The sequence below is a fragment of the Entelurus aequoreus genome, linkage group LG03 (assembly GCF_033978785.1).
Source record: "Entelurus aequoreus isolate RoL-2023_Sb linkage group LG03, RoL_Eaeq_v1.1, whole genome shotgun sequence".
Taxonomy (NCBI): domain Eukaryota; kingdom Metazoa; phylum Chordata; class Actinopteri; order Syngnathiformes; family Syngnathidae; genus Entelurus; species Entelurus aequoreus.
Window position 1 is genome coordinate 54,931,066 of NC_084733.1, and position 26,727 is coordinate 54,957,792.

General features: G+C 43.6%; 2 protein-coding genes across 2 annotated transcripts in view; both read right to left on the reverse strand.

The window, feature by feature from the left end:
* The window catches only part of LOC133645926 (serine/threonine-protein kinase PLK4-like), a 13,415-nt gene extending 6,809 nt beyond the window's left edge, over positions 1 to 6,606 (reverse strand). Inside the window, 3 exon segments of the mRNA XM_062040856.1 lie at positions 3,887 to 3,976; positions 4,209 to 4,304; positions 6,574 to 6,606. Of these exon segments, the coding sequence (XP_061896840.1) occupies positions 3,887 to 3,976; positions 4,209 to 4,304; positions 6,574 to 6,606 (219 nt within the window).
* A 9,242-nt stretch (positions 6,607 to 15,848) lies between these two features.
* The window catches only part of hspa4l (heat shock protein 4 like), a 56,179-nt gene continuing 45,300 nt past the window's right edge, over positions 15,849 to 26,727 (reverse strand). The window contains 2 exon segments of the mRNA XM_062042210.1: positions 15,849 to 16,631; positions 16,699 to 16,860. Coding sequence (XP_061898194.1) covers positions 16,446 to 16,631; positions 16,699 to 16,860 — 348 coding nt within the window. The 3' untranslated portion in view covers positions 15,849 to 16,445.

Below are 26,727 nucleotides of genomic sequence, written 5' to 3' on the forward strand. Positions count from 1 at the left end.
CTATCAGAGGTAAGAGGTGTGCCCAGGTTCAGCCCAGCAGACATGTGGACCGAGGCAGAGTGGTTGAGGGGCGATACCAGAGGTGGGACCAAGTCATTGCTTTGCAAGTCACAAGTAAGTCTCAAGTCTTTGCCCTCATGTCTCGAGTCAAGTCCCGAGTCAAGACAGGCAAGTCCCGAGTCAAGTCCAAAGTCAAGACTGGAAAGTCTCAAGTCAAGTCACAAGTCATGTATTTTGAGTTTCGAGTCCTTTCAAGTCCTTTTAACCACAGACTAATATTTTTACACAGATTGTGTATGCTTTTAAAACGTTGTATTTATTTATTAAAACAAGTGCATTTGAAATAGCAGGAAAAAAAATAGTACTGACATTGCAATTCATAATAGCACTATTAACCAGTCATTTTAATAGTGTAAACAAATTTAAACATTTAACTCATTCCTTTACAGAATAAACACATTTGCAAAAACAAGTGCAACTGTACTTATTTGTACAAAAGTGTTAACATTGTATGTCCATGGCATATTGCATTGTAACTAGTTCCACAGCAGTTTCTATCCTGTTCTTACCTTATCTCATTGATCTCATCTCATACTGTATGTGTGTTGATGTGTGCGTACACATGAAAAACATAACAAATACATGAACATAACAATGAACAGAGTTGTACTTTTTAGATGTCAGGGCCCTATGAAATATGTACACATATTCTTAATATAGCATACATTTTAACTGACCTTTATTTGACTATGTTTGTCTTTTTGTAGGTGGCTAAAATACGCGGGGCTGCTGACCGCCGTCTAACGTTACGTTATTGTGTGTGATACATTGACTAACGTAACGTTATGTCTAGGTACCTCATGCAACCCTGCTTAAAAAAAATCACTTGACAAAAAGTATGAATAAGGTAGCGAACTGCAGTGGACGCAACAGATTGCCGTGTTTGCAATGACGTTATAACCACAGACATCTTATAAGTAGACGCAGCATTGGTTGCTGTGACGCGAGCAATTTGCATCTTGAAGTGGTGATGAGGAGCCGGCGAGTAGCCTAAACTGACAGTTGACAGGTAGAAAACAAAGATGCCGGGCTGGTGTTCAGCGTTTTCCTGCTCAAATGAGCGGACTGTTGCAAATAGGAATCGGGGGATTACTTTTCACAAGTAAGATTTAACATTAATGTACTATTGGTTGTATTTTATGAAAATAACATTACCACAGAGTTGAGAAGGAGCAAAGATCTTCAATATTTGTATGTGAAAATCACAAAGAAATCTTCTGGGGGAGGATGACGCCCCTACAGGGGTTTGGTTTACAAACTTTCAGCCCCACCTAAAACAAAATTCACCAGCCGCCACTGATTATGATGCATTCTCATTTTAGGCAAAATATAAGACAATACTTTCTTAACAGTATAATTGTAACCAGGAATAAGTCTTCAAGTAACAATATTCAAATACTAACATTGTTGGGTAAGACAGCATTTGGTATTATTCTGAATCCAGTGAAACAGATTGGTGGTTTTAGCTGATATAAAGACTTTCAGGTGTTTATATATGTTTAAGTATTTGGCAGACGCTTTTATCCAAAGCGACATACATAAAAAATACATATATAACAATCACTGTAAACATGATCATTTAAGGGAAGAATGTAATACAAAATATCAATACAAAGTGTCAAGACGGAATAAACTCTCTGCTGCTGCAGCAACTGAGATACAGTCTATAAGATATATAGATATCTAATGTATTCATACATTGTTTATGTAGGATATACGCATGTATATATAACCTAATCATATTGTTTCTTCAATTTAAAAATAGCTGACCGTTTTTTTCCCCTTTCTCTGGGGATTATATTCCCAGTTTTGATCTCGGACGTCTGGTCACATATAGCATATAAGAATATTATATTACTGTTAAGCAAACTATGAATAATAAAACACGCCAAAACATGTGTCCTTTATCATAGCTACACGTATGACAACAAAGCGCGTGAAAATCAGTGGTATTCAGTGAGGTAAGATGAATTAAATGCGCTGACAGTTCATTGCTCCTGCCAAATGAATTGAACTAGTGGAGCGGATCACCACTCCAAGATGGCGGCCCCGCGTCTCGTCTGCGCCTGTAGGCAGTAGCGCTCCATGCTGTGTACCCTTATAAGATGTCTATGGTTATAACGTTAGCAGTGAGTTTACAGCCTCACTGATTTAACTACACAGCAAATAAAAGTCACGTTACTTAGCCAATAAACGTTAGCTTACATTCAAAACTTACCCTTCTTTGTGCATCTTCAAATGTCGAACGAAGTTGGAAGTTGTTACGTCTCCGTCTATAATATTCAAACTGCATGATTCGCATAGGGCTATTCGTTTTTTGTTGACCGAGTCGTAGTTTTAATACCCGAACGAAATTAACTTTGGCATAATTGTTTCTCACTGCCGCATTGTTTGACAATTCTTCTTCATTGGTTGTCCTGCAATTTGATTGGATGAGAGCTGTGTGATGAAAACAGCGTAGATCTAATTTGATTGGCTGTTGTACTGAGAGCACACCAGCTGACAGGAACAACATGCTGATAGACACAGACGAAGAAAAGGAAAAATACGGAGCGGCGCGCTCCCAAATAACTTTTTAATCTTTGGGTTTTGGGGAAAGTAGCAAGTCATGTCAAGTCAAAAGGCTCAAGTCCAAGTGAAGTCACAAGTCATTGATGTTAAAGTCTAAGTCGAGTTGCAAGTCTCTTTACAATTTGTCAAGTCGAGTCCAAAGTCATCAAATTCATGACTCGAGTCTGACTCGAGTCCAAGTCATGTGACTCGAGTCCACACCTCTGGGCGATACCTACCTGCGTTCCTCCTCAATCAGCTCATGATGATGACAGCTGTGTCTAATCACCAATGGAGGACACCTGGGTTCTGATCAGCCTGGGCCATAAATGCAGCAGCTTGAACCTGAGCTCACTCTACCTCTGCATGGGACGCAGTCGGGCAGTAAGAAGCACACTCCACTTTCTCTCTAACAGAATGCTAGCTGTATATACTGTGTAAACTAATTGATGCTTTGTCTGTTATCAGGCAACCAGTGTTGGACAAAGCTAAGGCGATCAAACGCATGATGAAAAATACCCCGACCGGGAGGATGATTATAAGTTGACTACATGTATTCCCCCTCCCCCGCCTTTGTTAAATAAACCCCTTTTTGTGAGAACCAAAGCCTTCTCAGCGTCTTGGTGTTGGGCAGCATCTACAATATCCAAATTTGTAGTGTTTTTGAGAAAATAATTCAACCAGAAATGACCCAATATGTTACCACATATGTCTGCACTCAATTTAGGAGCCTTATAACCTATTTAGAAATCCTTCCAATATCATAAATTTGCCAAATAATATATTGTGGTATATATTGTTATCGCAAGAGGCTGCAGTATATATATGGCGATATAGATTTTAGGCCATGTTGCCCATTCCTAATTTAGAACTTGTTTTTGGTCAAATATATAAACTATATAGGCTTACACTCCACAAGCAGTTCTCCACCAAAATAAAAAGCCAACTAGGTAAAGAAGACAAGACTGACAGCCGGGTGTTTTAACAGTGAATTATGGGATAACAAGAAAGAGAAAAAGATGTCTGTATAATGTAACTACGGCTACAATAACAGAAAGCTAGCACTTACAGACAACTTCACTCTTCTTAGAAAGGCTTGGCACATGTTTCCTTTTTAATAAAACCCATTGCATGCTTTTAAATACAAAAAACTATTGTGTGTAATGCTCAAATGATAAAAACACCACTAAATTAGAGTGAGTAAATGTGATCGGAGCCAGAGTGTAAAATAATGTGGAATTCACATGACATGAGATGTGTTTGTGTGAGATTTTACCTGAAGTATAGAAGGATTGTTTAAACGGCGGTGAATCTCCACCTCACTTTTCACACGCTTGACATTTTCTCGCAGTGACTCCTTGTTAATCTGCAAAAAACACCACAGAAAAGTCCTGACAGGCATATGTGATGAATAGTCAATCTGTCGTCTGCAAACACAATAACGTTTGTGGGAAAGCCAAGGAGGCCTATGGGGAGCACATGACTATAGTCCGATGACAGCTGTGTGGGCGTTATTTTACCCTTCTCCTTACTGTAATTATGTGGTAATAACCAAGTCGTTAACACTGCAAGCAACTAACTTACTCAAACTAGCTTACCATTTTGATCACATACTCCACACCACTCTTGATGGATTTTGCTCAGTAGACGGATCCAAAGGCGCCTTTACCAAGCAATTGGAAGACATTATAATTCTGCAAGGAAAGTAAACAAAAACAATGCATATTATATTTTTTCAGAATTTAAATTTAGATTGAAATAGTAAACCTTTTTTTTTTAAAAATAATTTTCTATCCATCAGCTGTGGTTATTGAGATAATGGCCACGGTAGTGTGCTATCTTTGTTTCTTGCATTAAACAAAGAGAGCATAGTCTACAAAGTCAAATTCCTTGTGTGTTAAACATACTCGGCCAATAAATCTGATTCTGATAAATACTTAACTTGGATGCAAGGATTTCTGTCTACACATGATTTGACTGACTTTTGGATGAATTAAAAAAAAAAAAATTGATTAATTGATGATAAACTATGTCACAGAAGAATACAGTACACAAACACAGAGGTGGAATGTTGTCTGTCTATCTGTGTTGGCCCTACGATGAGGTGGCGACTTGTCCAGGGTGTACCCCGCCTTCCGCCCGATTGTAGCTGAGATAGGCTCCAGCGCCCCCCGCGACCCCAAAAGGGATAAGCGGTAGAAAAATGGATGGATGGATATATATATTATATAGGGCTGCAATGATTAATTAATTACATTGATTAATTCAATTTATATTATGTTGCTTCAATTTATCATTTGAGTGTAAGTAATAAAAATGACCGCTTGGAATGACTTAAACACGTGGATATTGTTTTCGCACAGCCGCTGCAGTAGAGCGCACAAGAGAGCAGTTTGAGGGACATGATCTGTGTGGCAGAGAACAGCTGAGATTATGTTTTAATTCTTATTTATGCACATATATTAAAAGTGCAATTTCAATGTTAATGTGTGTTTATAAGAAAAAAGAATGTAGGTTATGGCAAGCAGAAAATTATTTGTTTATTTCAATTATTTTCCTTAAATTTGAGGGTATACAGCGTGTTTTACCAGATTACTTACTCGGTTAATCGAACAAACTAATCGATAGATTACTCAACTATGAAAATATTAGATAGCTGCAGCCCTAATATAATATATTATTATGCAGTGGATTGCTGTAAAATAAAGTCTAAATCTGAGACAAAATAATGTTATTGCGTTGTCGATGATCAGTTCTGATCTGACACTGTGGGGTATAATTGTGACAAAATACACTGCCTCATACTGAAAAATGTACAGATACATACATCTGTATCTTAGGAAAATTCAAATATTTCAGTAAAAATATATTCTGCAGATTCACTACAAACAGAGGGAAACTGAATTATTAATACATTAATAATATTGTTTACAGGCAATACAACCACCAAATTCAGTCAATTCTCATTTTGAAAAATGATCAAAAATCCAATCCAATCCATTATTTCCATAGCACATTCAAAAAAACAATAAATGTTTCACAAAGGGCTGCACAGCAGTTAAAACACACATTTAAAAGCAGGATACAACTAAAGACAGTCAAGTGTAAGGAACATTTAACTAAAAAAAGAAGAAATACATAAATCTCTCATTCTAGGTTAAAAGCCAATGAGTTAAAAACATGTTTTGATTGATTGATTGATTGAGACTTTTATTAGTAGGTTGCACAGTGAAGTACATATTCCGTACAATTGACCACTAAATGGTAACACCCGAATACGTTTTTCAACTTGTTTAAGTCGGGGTCCACTTAATGATAGATATATACTATCAGATATATACTATCATCATAATACAGTCATCACACAAGATAATCACAATGAATTGGGGCGGTATAGCTCGGTTGGTAGAGTGGCCGTGCCAGCAACTTGAGGGTTCCAGGTTCCGCTATCCTAGTCACTGCCGTTGTGTCCTTGGGCAAGACACTTTACCCACCTGCTCCCAGTGCCACCCACACTGGTTTAAATGTAACTTAGATATTGGGTTTCACAATGTAAAGTGCTTTGAGTCACTAGAGAAAAAGCGCTATATAAATATAATTCACTTCACTTCAATTATTTACATTATTTACAATCTGGGGTGTGGAGGGGGGGTTACGTTTGGTTGTTATCATCAGTCATCAACAACTGAGAACAGAGAAATGGATATTGGAACAGTGTAGATCTGACTTGGTAGGATATGTACAGCAAGTAGTGGACATAGAGAGAGAGAGAGAGAGAGAGAGAGAGAGAGCGAGAGAGAGAGAGAGAGAGAGAGAGAGAGAGAGAGAGAGAGAGAGAGATCAGAAGGCATAAGAAAAAGTATCTGCATTTGATTGTTTACATTTGATTATTTGATTAAATAGAATTTATAACATGTTTTAAAACGTTTAAAACTCATTAAAAGAGGGTGAAGTTTGAATAACCTGCAGGTACCTGGTGCCTCCACTCTGCCACATGATGGACGCCAAAACGGATGAGCCAACAAGCCAGCAACGGTGATGCTGGTGAAATCCGCCCACAACAAATGCTAACGGCCAAAGCAGCCAAGACCACCTGACGCCATCAGATGGCCAACCACAACCTTTCATTATCCCGGCGTTCTTCCCGCTAGAGAGAACACTTAAGCCGTCTCCAAACAGCATTTAGAGAGGCAACAATAAGATCACCGCTGGTCCCATGGGGCCACCGTAGGCTTAAGCCAATCATGTTATGAGTAAGATAACAGCATTTCACAGTCAAATTAAATAGGTACAGAGCCCACATACGGGCAAGGAAAAACTCACCCCAGTGGGACGTTGATGTGAATGACTATGAGAAACCTTGGAGAGGACCGCATATGTGGGTAACCCCCCCGCCCACCTCTAGGGAAGACCGAAAGCAATGGATGTCGAGTGGGTCTGACATAATAGTGAGAGTCCAGTCCATAGTGGGGCCAGCAGGAGACCATCCCGAGCGGAGACGGGTCAGCAGCGCAGAGATGTCCCCAACCGATGCACAGGCGAGCGGTCCACCCCGGGTCCCAACTCTGGACAGCACTTCATCCATGGTCACCGGAACCGGAATAACCCCTCCACAGGGGGGGGGGGGGGCAGAGGAGAAAAGAAAAGAAACGGCAGATCAACTGGTCTAAAAGGGGGTCTATTTAAAGGCTAGAGTATACAAATGAGTTTTAAGATTGGACTTAAATGCTTTGACTGCGGTAGCATCTCTAACTGTTACCGGGAGGGCATTCCAGAGTACTGGAGCCTGAATAGAAAACGCTCTGTAACCCGCAGACTTTTTTTGGGCTCTGGGAATCACTAATAAGCTGGAGTTCTTTGAATGCAGATATCCTGCCGGGACATATGGTACAATAAAATCAGCAAGATAGGATGGAGCTAGACCGTGTAGTATTTTATACATAAGTAGTAAAACCTTAAAGTCACATCTTAAGTGCACAGGAAGCCAGTGCAGGTGAGCCAGTATAGGCGTAATATGATCAAACTTTCTTGTTCTTGTCAAAAGTCTAGCAGCCGCATTTTGTACCAACTGTAATCTTTTAATGCTAGACATAGGGAGACCCGAAAATAATACGTTACAGTAATCGAGACGAGACGTAACGAACGTATAAATAATGATCTCAGCGTCGCTTGTGGACAAAATGGAACACATTTTAGCGATATTACGGAGATGAAAGAAGGCCGTTTTAGTAACACTCTTAATGTGTGACTCAAACGAGAGAGTTGGGTCGAAGATACCCAGATTCTTTACCGAGTCGCCTTGTGTAATTGTTTGGTTGTCAAATGTTAAGGTGGTATTATTAAATAGATGTCGGTGTCTAGCAGGACCGATAATCAGCCTTTCCGTTTTCTTAGCGTTAAGTTGCAAAAAGTTAGCGGACATCCATTGTTTAATTTCACTAAGACACGCCTCCAGCTGACTACAATCCGGCGTGTTGGTCAGCTTTAGGGGCATGTAGAGTTGGGTGTCATCAGCATAACAGTGAAAGCTAACACCGTATTTGCGTATGATGTCACCTAGCGGCAGCATGTAGTTACTAGATAGTAAATAATTATTTATCATACATTTATATAGAATGAAGTATCAGTGGTGCCTTTATTTGGTCAACACAATGACTCATATTTTAAATATATATAATAGTATCAGTAAAGACGACTTTGACAACAAAAAGTATTTCGGGTTGTATTAAACAAAAAAGGATACCAGTCGTTCACATATGATTGAAACACAACATAGTAACACCGGCGGCAGCCAACCTACTTTGTCTCATTATTTTCAAGAAAATGTTTGATATTCGACCATAAATGAGAGCATGTATATATCCAGTTTGCCAGTTACATTTGAAAACGACAAAAATATAGGTATACAAAAACGGGATTATGGACGATATTACATGTTCATTCGTTTATATATCCAGTTTGCCAGTTACATTTGAAAACGACAAAAATATAGGTATACAAAAACGGGATTATGGACGATATTACATGTTCATTCGAGGGGGTGTTCAACACAAAGTTATGAACAATTCAAATAAAAAAAATACCTTAAGCAGCCACAACTGCTTGAGCATTAAATAGTTGTTGTTTTAACCTGTTACAACATAAAACGTGCCACAACAAATAGCAACAAAAACAGCACATGTCAACATCACACTGCAAGTATGCACTCGCTAGCTTAACCCAGTCCGGGCTGCGAGTTTAGAAACCCTAGCGCAGAGCAGGGATGACCACGCCCCGAGCTCCCTGGAGCTAATTTGATTGGTCGCTGCAAAATCCTTTCTTCTTCTTCTTGGCTGCCGTCGCTGATGCAGTGCGCCATAAAAACAAAAGAAGAAGAAGAAGAAGATGCAGTGCGCCACTTTTGCCCCCATTGGTCGCCAAGTGAAAATGAATGACTGTCTTCTTTATTATGACACCTGTTGAATGAAGAAAGCATTCTTAAGGTAAAGATGTGATGAAAAGTTGACACTCGCCAATCGTCATCAGGCCAAATGTACACACTGCCAGCAGTCAGGAAGCTGGAACATCCACTTTTATGGGGAGGTTAGACATGTTTTCCATGATACTGTTAAATAGGATGCAATTGTGATTGCCAACTGCATGCTCTAGCTCAGGGGTCACCAACCTTTTTGAAACCAAGAGCTACTTCTTGGGTACTGATTAATGCGAAGGGCTACCATTTTGATACACACTTAAATAAATTGCCAGAAATAGCCAATTTGCTCAATTTACCTTTAACTCTATGTTATTATTAAAAATTAGTGATATTTATCTTTGTGGAAACACTGATCATCTTAATGATTTCTCACAATAAGTATATATAGAAACAGATAAATATCAATATGCAACACTTTATTTTTATATTTTCTCTAAGTGCACATTTTTCAAATTGAACATTTTCAAATGATCACTTCTAAGACAGTCTTGTGAAATCACAATATCCCATTTTAACTAGCTAGCCACTAACATTTTTGAACAAATCATGAATTACTTTGCACCATGTTTGTACAAATAATAACTCATGTAAAATACAAAAGTCAACTCTCAAATTTTTAAATAAATCATGTCACACTTTGAACTGGACACCAAATCTGTTATCTGTTTCTTTGTCAGTTAGTGGGAAGCCTGGCATTGCATGCTGTTAACTAGTGTGTTGTACTCTGGTGTGTAACTTGACACTGCAACTCTGAGTGAGTCTTGCAGATGTGCATCAGTGAGGCGTGTTCTGTGTTTGTTGTTGATGAAGTTCATGTCAGAAGAGGCTGATTCACAAAGATAAGTTGAACCAAACAGGCTTGCAACCTTCATAGCTGCTGCGCATACACCACTGTACTTTTCTGTGTCAACAAGGCACCAAAAGTTTGGTGCAGCCTGGTGGGCTTTGAGGTGGAGGTCGTTTTGCAGTGTTACAATTTCAATCTCCACCTGTTCAGCATCCAGGCTGAATGTTGCACTTAACTGCTCAGCAATGCATGATATGTCCACGTTCATGAAAGGATTATAAATGATCGACACACATGGCTCAAGCTGATCCAGGTCACAAAACCTGTTCTCAAACTCTTGCCCAACTCTGTTTATGACCTGAGAGTACTTTTCTGCAACTTTGTCAAAAGCCTCAGATTCTACAGATTTTCTAGATTTGCCAGAATAATTTTGTGGAGGGGGCGTGGTCCACGTGTCGCCTGTGGGCGGGTCATGTGCAGGAGCCGGCTGTGAAGCAGATGACAGGTGAGTGGATATCTCAGCTGGAACGAGTTATCTAATCACATGTCTCTTTATTAGCAGCGTTGGTGCATAGGGGGAGCTGAAAAGCCAGAGGGAAGCCGGAAGGCGAGAGAGGCGGGAAGCAGAAAGACTTTTTGAACTGAAAGAGGAAAAATACTTTTGAACTGGAAATAAAAATAAAAACATTGTAACCTTGGTAACACGCCTGGCCACAGTTTGTGGGTCCTGGAAAGAACCCTGCGACACAGAGCTGTCACATTTGGCACCCAATAAAGCAAGGACAGAGAAAGAAATGTCAGCCCCAACCCCCCTGGAAGCGCTTGGAAGAATGTTGGCGGAGGTGTCAGCGGCCAGCCAGCAGCAGATGGAGACGGGCCGCCAGCAGACCCAGATCCTGCAGGTGCTGGTGAGCCAGGCAGGAGGAGCCGCGAAGGCGGGAAAAACAGCCGCCATGCAGCGGATGACGAAAGGCGAAGACCCACTGGTGTTCCTCGACCTCTTCGAGGCCACGGCAACAGCATGCGAATGGCCAGAGACCGAGTGGGGGGTGAAGCTGCTGCCGCTCCTGGCGGGGGAGGCGCAGCAGGCGGCGCATAGTCTCCCAGCGGAAGCCCGGGTGCACTTCCCCAACCTCCGTCGCACAATATTAGACCGGGTCGGGAGTCACCCGGAGGACCACCGACGCCGGTTCCGCGCAATGCGACTGGGTCCCGAGGACCGCCGGTTTGCGCTGGCGCAGCAGCTTCGAGACGTGGCCACCCGGTGGCTCGAACCACAGCTAGAAGAGAGCCGGATGTTCGAGCGTATCCTCCTGGAGCAGTTCCTTGACTCCATCCCCTCCAGGACGGCAGCATGGGTGCGGTACCACCGTCCGTGGGACCTGATGGCCGCAGTGGTCCTGGCCGAGGACCACCTGGCGGTCCACCGGGAGCTGAAGACGCCCGAAAAACCCACCCCAGCACCACGGGCGGCAGAACGGCCCGTCCCAGCCCCGCGGAGACGACTTGCGCAACCGGAGGGGGCGACCTGGACCCACGAGCAGTTTCCTGGCCCGGACATGGCCACCTCACACCACACCACACCACACCCATTCCAGCCAACAGCAGTATCAAGGGGGGGTTTGAGGGGTTATAACATTCCCTATGCTCCTTCGTTGCAGGATGCTGGCACTGCTGAAAGGGGGCTTCCCCTGCAGACGGCACCTCGAACACCAGGGCCGGTGTGCTGGGGGTGCGGACAGCCCGGTCACGTGAGGCGAGATTGCTCCCTGATGGAAGTGGAACAGGTGATGCGGGTTGTCGGTCCCCCAGCGCCCGCCCCCGATCCAGAGGAGACGTACTGTGTATGTACTCCCTTACCCATAAGGGTATGGGAGTACATATCGGACAATGGTGGATTCGGGCTGTAGACAGTCCATGATCCACCAAAACCTGGTTCGACCCGGGGCACTGAGGCATGCGACACGGGGGCAAATAAGGTGTATTCATGGGGATGTGCACAAGTATCCCATTGTGCCAGTTGAAATTTGGTATCAGGGACAAAAGCATAGTGTCAAGGTTGCGGTAAGCACGCACCTTACGCATCCCATAATATTAGGGACAAATTGGCCGGGATTTCATCTTCTAGTGACGCAATGTGTGGGGATGTTTTCACGGGGTGTAGGAAAGGGGAGTATCCGCGCGGTTCTCAGTGGCGACGCGTGTTCATCCGACACTGCCGAGCGGGAACCGTCGGGGGCTTCGCGGGAAGTCCCCCCGGGACCCCATTGGCACCCTACGGAGGATTTTCCCCTCGAGCAGTCCTGTGATGAAACCTTGTGCGCGGCCTGGGACCAGGTGGATTACATCGACGGTCAGCTGGTGCGCCCGGGAAATGCACGGGTGTTTCCCCACTTTTCGATTATTAGGGACAGGTTATACCGAGTGACCCGTGACACTCAAACCGGAGAAGAATCCACCCAGTTGTTGGTGCCAAAACGCCGCCGGGAAATGGTTTTCCAGGCGGCGCATTTTAATCCCATGTCTGGCCACATGGGCTACGATAAAACACTCAATCGGGTCATGGTCCGATTCTATTGGCCGGGCATTCGGGCAGACGTGCGCCGCTGGTGCGCTGCCTGCCCGGACTGCCAGCTGGTGAATCCAGCGGTCATCCTGAAGGCGCCCTTGCACCCATTGCCGCTTATGGAGGTCCCATTCGGGAGAATTGGTGCGATCTCGGCCTTACAGGCTCCCCGAACACAAGCACAAAGTGGTTCGGGAAGAATTAAAATCCATGCTGGAGTTGGGTGTAATAGAAGAATCCCACAGTGTGTGGTGCAGCCCCATCGTTCTGGTAGGATTACCGCAAGGTGAATGAAATATCACGGTTCGACGCGTACCCAATGCCTCGGGTCGACGAGCTCCTGGATCGGCTGGGCACTGCTCGCTTTTTCACGACGCTGGATTTAACCAAGGGCTACTGGCAGATTCCCTTGTCACCAGAGGCCCGGGAAAAAACGGCCTTCTCCACTCCTGAAGGTTTATACCAATTCGTGACACTTCCGTTTGGCTTGTTCGGTGCGCCCGCCACGTTCCAGCGTCTCATGGACCGAGTGCTGTGCCCGCATGCGGCATACGCAGCGGCCTATTTGGATGACGTCATCATCCAGAGTGGCAGCTGGGAAGAACATATGCGGCGGGTGGAAGCGGCGCTCGAGTCCCTGAGGCGGGCGGGGCTCACCGCCAACCCGGCGAAGTGCGCAGTTGGCCGGAGGGAGTTACAGTATCTGGGGTACCACTTGGGGGGGGGGCAGGTGCGGCCGCAGATGGACAAGACAGCGGCTATCGCAGCCTGTTCACCTCCCAAGACAAAAAAAGAGGTGAGGCAGTTTTTGGGGCTGGTGGGCTACTACCGCCGGTTCATCCCCGGTTTGCGGACCTGACCAGCCCACTGACTGACCTCACCCGGAAAGGGGCTCCAGAACTGGTCCAGTGGTCGGAGCAGTTCCAGCGGGTGTTTGAGAAGGTAAAGAAAGCCCTCTGCGAGGAGCCGGTACTGTGCATGCCTAACTTTGCCATCCCTTCTGTCTGCAGGCGGACGTGTCGGGCAGGGGGCTGGGGGCGGTGCTGTCCCAGCGAGTGGGGGGGCGTCGACTGCGCCGTCCTGTACATCAGCCGAAAACTCTCGGACCGGGAGGCGAGGTACAGCACGGTAGAGAGGGAGTGCCTCGCCATCCGATGGGCGGTCGGGGCCCTTCGGTACTACCTGTTGGGGCGCGCCTTCAGCCTCTGTTTGGACCACAAACCACTCCAATGGCTCCACCGCATGAAGGATGCCAACGCGAGGATCACCCGGTGGTACCTCGCGTTGCAACCCTACAACTTCCAGGTGGTCCACAGGCCCAGATGGCCGTGGCCGACTTCCTCTCGCGGCCCTCTACAGGGGGAGTTGGGGCGGCCGGACGGCTGCCGGCCTGAGACTGGCGGTGGAGGCATGTGGAGGGGGCGTGGTCCACGCGTCGCCTGTGGGCGGGGCATGTGCAGGAGCCGGCTGTGAAGCAGATGACAGGTGAGTGGATATCTCAGCTGGAACGAGTTATCTAATCACCTGTGTCTTTATTAGCAGCTTTGGTGACCGCAGAGGGGGAGCTGAAAAGCCAGAGGGAAGCCGGAAGGCGAGAGAGGCGGGAAGGAGAAAGATTTTTTGAACTGAAAGAGGAAAAAGACTTTTGAACTGGAAAGATAAATAAAATATTGTAACCTTGGTAACACGCCTGGCCAGTTTGTCGGTCCTGGAAAGAACCCTGCGACACAGAGCTGTCACAATTTTTTTAGAATTTTAAACATAATAAGTTTGAAGAAATATTTCACAAATATTCTTCATCGAAAAAACAGAAGCTAAAATGAAGAATTAAATTAAAATGTATTTATTATTCTTTACAATAAAAAAAATACATTTACTTGAACATTGATTTAAATTGTCAGGAAAGAAGAGGAAGGAATTTAAAAGGTAAAAAGGTATATGTGTTTAAAAATCTTAAAATCATTTTTAAGGTTGTATTTTTTCTCTAAAATTGTCTTTCTGAAAGAAGCAAAGTAAAAAAATAAATGAATTTATTTAAACAAGTGAAGACCAAGTCTGGAACTCTCCTGAAGGAATCAATAAAATACTATCTATCTATCTTTAAAATATTTTCTTGGATTTTCAAATTATATTTGAGTTTTGTCTCTCTTAGAATTAAAAAAGTCGAGCAAAGCGAGACCAGCTTGCTAGTAAATAAATACAATTTAAAAAATGGAGGCAGCTCACTGGTAAGTGCTGCTATTTGAGCTATTTTTAGAACATGCCAGCTGGCGACTCATCTGGTCCTTACGGGCTACCTGGTGCCCGCGGGCACCGCGTTGGTGACCCCTGCTCTAGTCTATGCTATCACTATGTGGCCCTTTGTTGTGAAAACTTATTCACAAGCGGTAACGCTGTTTTCCATCCATCCATCCATCCATTTCCTACCGCTTGTCCCTTTTTGGGGTTGCTGGAGCCTATCTCAGCTGCATTCGGGCGGAAGGCGGGGTACACCCTGCACAAGTCGCCACCTCATCACAGACGCTGTTTTCCTTCAGAAACTATTAGGAACCCTGATGATTGAAGTTTGTTCTGCAGGCAGTTGATATGTGTTGTAGACAGTGCTTAAACAATATAGGTCATCTAACGTTAGACATTCACTAAGATTTCTGTGAGAAAAAGTACAGATTTTGGCCATTTTGCAAGTTAGGCACGTAATCTATTAATACAAGTAGAGTTGTGTTTCCTTCAGTACTCAAAGCACAAGCGAGAGACTTTGCAGCGACCAATCAAATGAGCTCCGGGGAGCGCGGGGCTGCTCTGCGCTAGGGTTTCTAAACTAAACTAAACTCATTGTGCCTATTTTCAACTTTCAAAACGCGTGTAGGCGTCTGCAAATTTAATCTTCGACATTCTAAGGCATCCATCCATTTTCTACCGCTTGTCCCTTTTTGGGGTCGCGGGGGGTGCTGGAGCCTATCTTAGCTGCATTCGGGCAGAAGGCGGCGTACACCCTGGACAAGTCGCCACCTCATCGCAGGGCCAACACAGATAGACAGACAACATTCACACTCACATTCACACACTAGGGCCAATTTAGTGTTGCCAATCAGCCTATCCCCAGGTGCATGTCTTTGGAGGTGGGAGGAAGCAGTTCTCACTAGTGAGCAGGGCGGATTATGTTCCCCTCCAAAACTTTGCGGTAGCTTCCATTTTGAAATTGTGCGCCCATCGGCCTGCGTGGTAACGTCATCGTCAGGGCACGCATAACCACGCCCCTTTCTATAGTGACCACACCCTGCACATGATCTTCGAAGCGCTTGACACTGATCATTTTCAGTATTAATTCTCCCCTGCTGCTGCATTTCAACATACACATATTTGACTAAGAAAAATACAATAATTCCATAATGACATAGTTTTTTCTCACAGCTGAGTTTATTTTGTCATCTTCAAATCCTATATGGAAATCAACAAATATGCAGCCCATCATTTCCTACAGACACCACAGGAAATGTGTTCTTTATTCTTAATCTTCAATATGATGGTGGCTTTTGTTAAATATTAAAATAGACTTTAACATCTGCAGACTTTAACATAGCCTGAAATCTATTAGAAATATAAATAATTAGTACTATTGCATACAAACGAACAGTTTGGTAACAGGTACTGTTTACTACACCAGTACAGCTATGGGGTTTACTGCTGACACTCTACAACAAAAAACACAGAAGGCAAAAGCTTCCTTCAAGGGACGGGGTGAAATATTTGGATCTGTTGCATTGTTTCTTCTTTTAATTTTTCGAAGCTTTGAGAGCACAAGCACACTATAATGTAGTCACACAAATGATGGACACAAGAGTGTAAACTGAAAAAAGATGAGAATAAAACAAAGCCATTAAATCCACATTTGTGGCTGATAAGGATTGAGAAGTGGTCCCAGGTACTGCAAGACTACCCCTACTGTCTACATGGTTGCTGATGGTCGTCATAGCGATGATTGATGCTCAGATACCGGGCAATCATCTTTAGTCCACTTCCATCTCTCTTGCGGTGGATTTGGTCTGCTGGTTTCTCTTTGCATCGCCCGTCCCATCTGGACCTTGTTTGGCAGCAGTGGAATCATTATTGTGGCCATTATCATTTATCTCCTGTACCTCTTCCACGGTGGGCTTGGACCTGTTGATCACCGGGATGCACAAATCCTGCACTTCCTGGAAATCAGAAGTGTTCTGCCGTTAGCTTGGATCACATGACACAAGAACAATAGACACCATATACCTGAATTTTTGCAACGATGTCTGCTACTTTGACAATGGGGTCTTGAGTAATGGCCAGTTTATTCTGTGCATTCATCTGGCTGTTCATCCACATCATGGTGTCATTCATGCACTTCTCCACAGTGTTGACCTCTTCTGCATTCAAGTGTTGGTAACGCTCATCCTAGGGACAATTCAGAGTGTTCATTAAATGAATGTATTAGTTGGACAAAACTGATTATTAGATTAATAGCTGTGAATATGCGGAAAAATAGGCAACTTTGTTTCAATTGAAATTAAATCAAACTTCTATTTAAAGCAGGGTTCTTCAACGTTTTCCAAGCCAAGGACCCCCAAACTGATAAGACAGATGGTGCAGATAGCCCCTACTTTTATATATATATATATACACTACCGTTCAAAAGTTTGGGGTCACCCAAACAATTTTGTGGAATAACCTTCATTTGTAAGAACAAGAATAGACTGTCGAGTTTCAGATGAAAGTTCTCTTTTTCTGGCCATTTTGAGCGTTTAATTGACCCCACAAATGTGATGCTCCAGAAACTCAATCTGCTCAAAGGAAGGTCAGTTTTGTAGCTTCTGTAACGAGCTAAACTGTTTTCAGATGTGTGAAAATGATTGCACAAGGGTTTTCTAATCATCAATTAGCCTTCTGAGCCAATGAGCAAACACATTGTACCATTAGAACACTGGAGTCATAGTTTTTGGAAATGGGCCTCTATACACCTATGTAGATATTGCACCAAAAACCAGACATTTGCAGCTAGAGTAGTCATTTACCACATTAGCAATGTATAGAGTGTATTTCTTAAAGTTAAGACTAGTTTAAAGTTATCTTCATTGAAAAGTACAGTGCTTTTCCTTCAAAAATAAGGACATTTCAATGTGACCCCAAACTTTTGAACGGTAGTGTGTGTATATATATATATATATATATATATATATTATATATATATATATATATATATATATATATATATATATATATATATATATATATATATATATATATATATATATATTTATATATATATATATATATATATATATTTTATAAAATGGTGTTCTAAATTAAACTGGCCATTAAAGGCCTACTGAAACTCACTACTACCGACCACGCCCTGCTGAAAACGTCTCGGTATGATGACGCTTGCGCGTGACGTCACGGATTGTAGCGGACATTTTGGGACAGCATTGTGGCCAGCTATTAAAGGCCCACTGAAACCCACTACTACCGACCACGCAGTCTGATAGTTTATATATCAATGATGAAATCTTAACATTGAAGCACATGCCAATACGGCTGGGTTAACTTATAAAGTGCAATTTTAAAATTCCCGCCACACTTCCAGTTGAAAAACTCCTTTGGATATGATGTATGCGTGTGACGTCACAAAATCCAGGGAAGTGGTTGTACCCCATCTGACCCGATATAAAAACCTCTTGTTTTCTTCGACAAAATTCCACAGTATTCTGGACATCTGTGTTGGTGAATCTTTTGCAATTTGTTTAATGAACAATGGAGGCTGCAAAGAACGTTGTAGGTGGGATCGATCGGTGTATTAGCGGCTAAGTACAATACTTACAGCAACACAACAAGGACTACTTACTACGCCTAGCCGGTGCTTGCCGCCAAACCCACGGATGAAGTCCTTCGTCGCGCCGTCGATTGCTGGAACGCAGGTGAGCACGGCTGTTGATGGGAAGATGAGGGCTGGCTGGCGTAGGTGGAGCGCTAATGTTTTTATCATAGTTCTGTGAGGTCCGGTTGCTAAGTTGCTAAATTAGCCTTAGCGTCGTTAGCAACAGCATTGTTAAGCCTTACCAGGCTGAGAATTTTTAACCGTGTAGTTACATGTACATGGTTTAATAGTATTGATCTTCTGTCTATCCTTCCAGTCAGGGATTTATTTTTTTTGTTTCTATCTTCATTTGAGAACGATGCTATCACGTTAGCTCAGTAGCTAAGTGTGTCACCGATGTATTGCCGTGGAGATAAAAGTCACTTTAAATGTCCATTTCGCGTGCTCGACTCTCATTTTCAAGAGGATATAGTATCCAAGGTGGTTTAAAATACAAATCCGTGATCCACAATAGAAAAAGGAGAGAGTGTGGAATCCAATGAGCCAGCTTGTACCTAAGTTACGGTCAGAGCGAAAAAAGATACGTCCATCACTGCCTCTCTAGTCCTTCACTGTAACGTTCCTCATCTACGAATCTTTCATCCTCGCTCAAATTAATGGGGTAATCGTCGCTTTGTTGCTCCGAATCTCTCGCTCCATTGTAAACAACGGGGAATTGTGAGGAATACTAGCTCCTGTGACGTCACACTACTTCCGGTACAGGCAAGGCTTTTTTTACCAGCGAGCAAAAGTTGCGAACTTTATCGTCGATTTTCTCTACTAAATCCTTTCAGCAAAAATATGGCAATATCGCGAAATGATCAAGTATGACACATAGAATGGATCTGCTATTCCCGTTTAAATTTTAAAAATTCATTTCAGTAGGCCTTTAAGTCGTCTGTTTTCATCGCAAAATTCCACAGTATTCTGGACATCTGTGTTGGTGAATCTTTTGCAATTTGTTTAATGAACAATGGAGATAGCAAAGAAGAAACTGTAGGTGGGAAGCAGTGTATGAGCGGTCGGCTGCAGCAACACAAACACGTAGCCGGTGTTTCATTGTTTACATTCCCAAACGATGACAGTCAAGCTTTACCATTGGCCTGGGACAACAGAGACTCTTACCAGGAGGACTTTGAGTTGGATACGCATGCTTGTGGAGATGGGACAACAGAGACTCTTACCAGGAGGACTTTGAGTTGGATACGCGGTACCACGAGTACGCAGCTGCAGCTCCCAAACATTTGATCGCTTGCCCGTACGTGCGTGCCGCTATGTGCATGTCACGTACGTAACTTTGGGGAAATATATGTGCTGTATGAACTTTACGGAGGTGAACGGTACTCTGGGCTGTGGGATTGAGTGTGTTGTGCGGGTGTTTGATTTGTATTGGCGGGTTATATGGACGGGAGGGGGGAGGTGTTTGTTATGCAGGATTCATTTGTGGCATATTAAATATAAGCCTGGTTGTGTTGTGGCTAATAGAGTATATATATGTCTTGTGTTTATTTACTGTTTTAGTCATTCCCAGCTGAATATCAGGTCCCACCCGCCTCTCACAGTATCTTCCCTATCTAAATCGCTTCCACTGCCCTCTAGTCCTTCACTCTCACTTTCCTCATCCACGAATCTTTCATCCTTGCTCAAATTAATGGGGAAATCGTCGCTTTTTCGGTCCGAATCGCTCTCGCTGCTTGTGGCCATGATTGTAAACAATGTGCAGATGTGAGGAGCTCCACAACCTGTGACGTCACGCTACTTCCGGTACAGGCAAGACTTTTTTATCAGCGACCAAAAGTTGCGAACTTTATCGTCGATGTTCTGTACTAAATCCTTTCAGCAAAAATATGGCAATATAGCGAAATGATCAAGTATGACACATAGAATGGATTTGCTATCCCCGTTTAAATAAGAAAATCTCATTTCAGTAGGCCTTTAATATAGTAATGTAACTGCATCATAGCCTACATGAACTCCATGGTGTTCAGGGATGAATAGTCTCTCCTATTGCTGTTGTACTATTTTTTTCAGCTATAGTTACATTAATCATTAGTAATGTAGCAGCCTAGTTTTGAATTGCAGGGTCCCTGCTATCACATGTTGATAAAAATATAACAATTACATAATAAAAATCAACTACAGGCTTCCCAAATGCTGCAATAAATTAAGCATGATGAGTTGAGCATATGTCAGCATGTGGCCCCACTTTTAACTCTTTTTTTCCAAACGCTTATTGCAAACGCTTACTTACAGTAAGTCATTAATTTGACTTCGTAAGTCATTATTTTGACTTAGTAAGGTCATTATTTTGCCATTATTTTATAATGACAATATTGACTTACTAAGTCATAATAATGACATACTTAGTATCTCAGGTAATTAGGACTGTTTTGTTTTTACTTTACGGAAAAAATATCGAGATGTATAGCGCCATTCAGCAAATGGAACGAAAAACACAACCAAAAGTTGTAGGCTTCTTCACGCGACGAAGCCGGCCTACTTCTCCGCAGTCTGTAGTCTATTGCCCCCCAAGCTGTGGTGGCAGCGACGAGGTGGAGACGTGATGGCGACAGGCCAAGTTACACCAATTCTTACACCCGCCCACCCTCTTCCCCAGTCTGTCCGTTGGAGAGACACCACATTTTGTGGGGGAAACACTAATTATTATTTATTTAATTCTTTTTAATGTTATTACTTATGGAGTATATTGTGAATACATTGAGAACAGGAAGTGAACAAAAGTTTTAAGCAACTGTTATGTAAAGGAAAAGGGGTAGGATTAAATAAGCTCTGCTTCTTCCTACTCCTTTTTGAACATGTTGAATTGAGAAACTGGAAATTGTGATGTATTATGTTGTATGCATGCATGTTCGAAATAAACACAAACTCAACCCAACTCAACTCACTAACAAAGAAGTCTCTGTCCATTCTTTGCTCAAGAGTTCTGATAAAGTTCTGGGATCACTCATAAGCTCAGACTCCTTGCTAGGATTTTTTTTTAGGTTAAGTTAGGCGCTCTCTGAGGATTGTCAAAATCTTTAGGAATACGGGCCCTGGTCTTGCATTAGCTAATAGCTTTTAAAACTGATTTCCAACCCTGGACGGAGAAGCAGCTGGAAGCAGTTACCGAAGAAATCCAGTCTCCAAGGTAAAAGATGTACTTTAAAGGCCTACTGAAACCCACTACTACCGACCACGCAGTCTGATAGTTTATATATCAATGATGAAATCTTAACATTGCAACACATGCCAATACGGCCGGGTTAACTTATAAAGTGCAATTTTAAATTTCCCACGCAACTTCCGGTTGAAAACGTCTATGTATGATGACGTTTGCGCGTGACGTCAATGGTTGAAACGGAGGTATTCGGACACATTGTATCTCAATACAAAAAGCGCTGTTTTCATCGCAAAATTCCACAGTATTCTGGACATCTGTGTTGGTGAATCTTTTGCAATTTTTTTAATGAACAATGGAGACTGCAAAGAAGAAAGTTGTAGGTGGGATCGGTGTATTAGCGGCTGGGTGCAGCAACACAACCAGGAGGACTTTGAGGATAGCAGACGCGCTATCCGACGCTAGCCGCCGACCGCATCGATGATCGGGTGAAGTCCTTCGTCGCGCCGTCGATCGCTGAAACGCAGGTGAGCACGGGTGTTGATGAGCAGATGAGGGCTGGCGTAGGTGGAGTGCTTATGTTTTTATCATAGCTCTGATGAGGTCCCGTAGCTAAGTCAGCTTCAATGGCGTTGTTAGCAACAGCATTGCTAGGTTTCAACAGGCGGCACAGCATTAACCGTGTGGTTACAGGTCCAGTGTTTGGTTCAGTGTCTCCTGATAGTAGTATTGTTGATCTGCTGTCTATCCTTCCAGTCAGGGGCTTATTTCTTTTGTTTCTATCTGCATTTAAGCACGATGCTATCACGTTAGCTCTGTAGCTAAAGTGCTTCACCGATGTATTGTCGTGGAGATAAAAGTCACTGTGAATGTCCATTTCGCGTTCTGGACTCTCATTTTCAAGAGGATATAGTATCCGAGGTGGTTAAAAATACAAATCCGTGATCCACAATAGAAAAAGGAGAAAGTGTGGAATCCAATGAGCCAGCTTGTACCTAAGTTACGGTCAGAGAGAAAAAAGATACGTCCTGCACTGCACTCTAGTCCTTCACTCTCAAGTTCCTCATCCACAAATCTTTCATCCTCCCGCAAATTAATGGGGTAATCGTCGTTTTCTCGGTCCGAATCGCTCTCGCTGCTGGTGTAAACAATGGGGAAATGTGAGGAGCCCTTCAACCTACGACGTCACGCTACTTTCGGTACAGGCAAGGCTTTTTTTATCAGCGACCAAAAGTTGCGAATTTTATCGTCGATGTTCTCTACTAAATCCTTTCAGCAAAAATATGGCAATATCGCGAAATGATCAAGTATGACACACAGAATGGATCTGCTATCCCCGTTTAAATAAAACAATTTCATTTCAGTAGGCCTTTAATGTTACATTACTTCATAAAACTACTGTCTTGTTAGTAGTACATTCTATTGTATTGTTTTCATAAAATTATCGTATCTAAAAGATAGTTTTTATATTTAAAAGGCATGTTAAAAGTTAGCATTGTGCTGTTTTGAGAGGAGGCAAGCCTTAAACAAATTGATTTGAATTCATTTCAACGAGGGACCTTGATTTCAGATACAAGTGTTTTGAGTTAAGAGCTCTGTCACAGAACTAATTAGGTTTGTAAAGTGAGCTACGACTGTGGATGTATTACCTATAGCAGGGGTAGGCAACCCGCAGCTCCGGAGCCGCATGCGGCTCTTTGACCACTCTGATGCGGCTCAGCTGCATACTTGCCGACCCTTCCGATTTTTCCGGGAGACTTCCGGATTTCAGTGCCTCTCCCGGAAATCTCCCGGGGCAAATATTCTCCGATTTCCACCCGGACAACAATATCGAGGGCGTGCCGTGATGGCACTGGCTTTATTAGCGTCCTCTACAACCTGTCGTTGCGTCCGCTTTTTCACCATAATATCTGCGTGCCGGCCCAGTCACATGTTTTATGCGGCCTCTGCTCACACACGTAAGTGACTGCAAGGCATACTTGGTCAACAGCCATACAGGTCACACTGAGGGTGGCCGTATCCATCCATCCATTTTCTACCGCTTATTCCCTTCGGGGTCGCGGGGGGCGCTGGAGCCTATCTCAGCTACAATCGGGTGGAAGGCAGGGTACACCCTGGACAAGTCGCCACCTCATCACAGGGCCAACACAGATAGACAGACAACATTCACACTCACATTCACACACTAGGGCCAATTTAGTGTTGCCAATCAACCTATCCCCATGTGCATGTCTTTGGAGGTGGGAGGAAGCCGGAGTACCCGGAGCGAACCCACGCAGTCACGGGGAGGACATGCAAACTCCACACAGAAAGATCCCGAACCCGGGATTGAACCCAAGACTACTCAGACCTTCGTATTATGAGGCAGACGCACTAACCCCTCCGTATAAACAACTTTAACACTGTTACAAATATGCGCCACACTGTGAACCCACACCAAACAAGAATGACAAACACATTTCGGGAGAACATCCGCACCGTAACACAACATAAACACAACAGAACAAATACCCAGAATCCCTTGCATCCCTAACTCTTCCGGGCTACATTATACACCCCCGCTACCACCAAACCCCGCACCCCCCCCCCCCAACCCCGCCCACCTCAACCGACGCACGGAGGGTGGGGGTGGGGGGGTGCGGGGTTTGGTGGTAGCGGGGGTGTATAATGTAGCCCGGAAGAGTTAGAGATGCATGGGATTCTGGGTATTTGTTCTGTTGTGTTTATGTTGTGTTATGGTGCAGATGTTCTCCCCAAATGTGTTTGTCATTCTTGTTTGGTGTGGGTTAACAGTGTGGCGCATATTACTAAGAGTGTTACAGTTGTTTATACGGCCACCCTCAGTGTGACCTGTATGGCTGTTGACCAAGTATAGAGGGCTGCTAAAGGCAGTGCCATCACGGCACGCCCTTATTATTGTTGTTTGGGTGAAAATCAGCAGACATCCGAGAGAGTAATTGTCCTGAAATTCGTGAGTCTCCCGGAAAAATCGGGAGGGTTGGCAAGTATGACGCTGTCAAGCACCATTCATATAAAACTTGCGGGCCGCACGAACATTACATTTACATATTAAAGTGCGGGCTGCGTGTCTGAGACCCCTGGTTTATACATAGCACAAAGCAAAAAAAAAAACTTTGTATGCAGTGTTATTTCATTTTAAATTTCAAAAGAGTTTTGTGGCTCCCATTGTTTTCTTTAATTTGTGAAACTGATCAAAATGGCTCTGAGTGGTAAAGGTTGCCGACCCCTGGGTTAGGGCGACAAGCAAACTGGTATGGGTCGAATGTGGGGGGAAGTCTGGAGACAATATATTCCTTTACCAGCCTCCCGAAGCACTTCATTATGATGGGGGTGAGTGCAACGGGGCGGTAATCATTGAGGGAGGAGATTGTGGGTTTTTTAGGCACTGGAATGATTGTGGCCGTCTTAAAGCATGATGGTACCACAGCCTGGGTCAGCGAGATGTTGAACATGTCTGTGAGAACCCCAACCAGCTGGTCTGCACATCCCTTAAGCATTTTGCCCGGAATGTCATCAGGTCCCGGTGCTTTCCGGGGGTTCACTCTCCTCAGGGTTTCCCGGACATCCGCTATGTCCAGGTTGAGCGGCTGCTCATCAGGGCGAGGGATGGATTTTCTCGCCGGAGTGGTGTTAAGTGCCTCAAACTTTGCAAAGTAGTTGTTAAGGTCATTTAGGAAGCTGATACTGTTGTCACAGGGACAGGGGGCAGCTTTATAGTCTGTGATGACCTGTATGCCCTGCCACATTCGTCTAGTGTTTGTGGGGTTGTCGAAGAAGTCCTGCCCTTTCTGACTGTGAGCACGCTTTGCAACCTTAATGGCACGGTTCAGGTTAGCTCTGGCTGCTTTTAATGCTACCATGTCGCCAGACTTAAAAGCCTTGTTCCGAGCCTTCAGCATTGCACGTACCTCACTGTTCATCCAGGGTTTCTCGTTGGCCCGTGTGGGGATGTTCTTGATCACACTGACATCCTCCATGCACGTCTGAATGTATGCGGACACAGACTCTGCAAACTCCTCCACACATGTGTGATGATTTTCGGTGGCGGCTGCCTTGAACATGTCCCAGTCTGTGGTTTCAAAGCAGTATTGTAATGCTGACATTGCTCCCTCTGGCCAGGTCCTCACCTGCTTCATTGTAGCTTGCTTCCTGATCAGCAGGGGCTTGTATGCAGGAATTAGCATCACAGATAGATGGTCTGAGGAGCCAAGGTGGGGGCGTGGTGCAGCTTTATACGCCTGTTTAATATTACTATAACCAAGTCCAGCTTGCTTCCACCCCTGGTTGCAAAATTCACATATTGATGGAAATGAGGGAACACAGTTTTCATGTTAGCTTGATTAAAATCCCCTGCCACGATGAAAACTCCCTCTGGATGTGGAGATTGCAGTTCATTAATGGAGCAGTACAAAGCATTCAAAGCTTCTTTGGTGTTAGCACTGGGAGGAATGTACACTGCTGTGAAGATCATAGCACTGAATTCCCTGGGTAAATAAAATGGCCTGCATTTTATAGTTAATAGTTCTACATCAGGAGAGCAGTGACATCTTCCCATTATTGCACCAGTTGTTATTGACGTATATACAAACACCACCGCCTCGGGATTTACCAGTGAGAGTTCTGCTCCTGTCCGACCGAAACATAGTTAGCCCCTCAATGCTAACTGCCTCGGTCGGAACGGATAGTTTCAGCCACATTCATGTTAGAAATATGGCGCAGTAGATGGTGAAATCCCTAAATTCCTTGCAATAGCTCATTGAGAAATGTTGTTCTTAAACTGGTCGACAATTCGCTCACACATTTGTTCACAAAGTGGTGACCCTCGCCCCATCCTTGTTTGTGAATGAGTGAGCATTTCCTGGAAGCTGCTTTTTTTACCCAATCATGGCACCCACCTGTTCCCAATTAGCCTGTTCACCTGTGGGATGTTCCAAATAAGTGTTTGATGGGCATTCCTCAACTTTCTCAGTCTTTTTTGCCACTTGTGCAGCTTTTTTGAAACATGTTGCAGGCATCAAATTCCAAATGAGCTAATATTTGCAAAAAATATAGTTTCCAGTTCAAATGTTAAGTATCTTGTCTTTGCAGTCTATTCAATTGAATATAAGTTGAAAATAATCTGTAAATCATTGTATTCTGTTTTTATTTACGTTTTACACAACGTGCCAATTTCACTGGTTTTGGTTTTGGTTTTTGATAATTTTAGCTCTTTAATGTGCCATAAAAAAATAAACAACCCTATTTTATCAATTTCCCCAGGAGGGCAAAG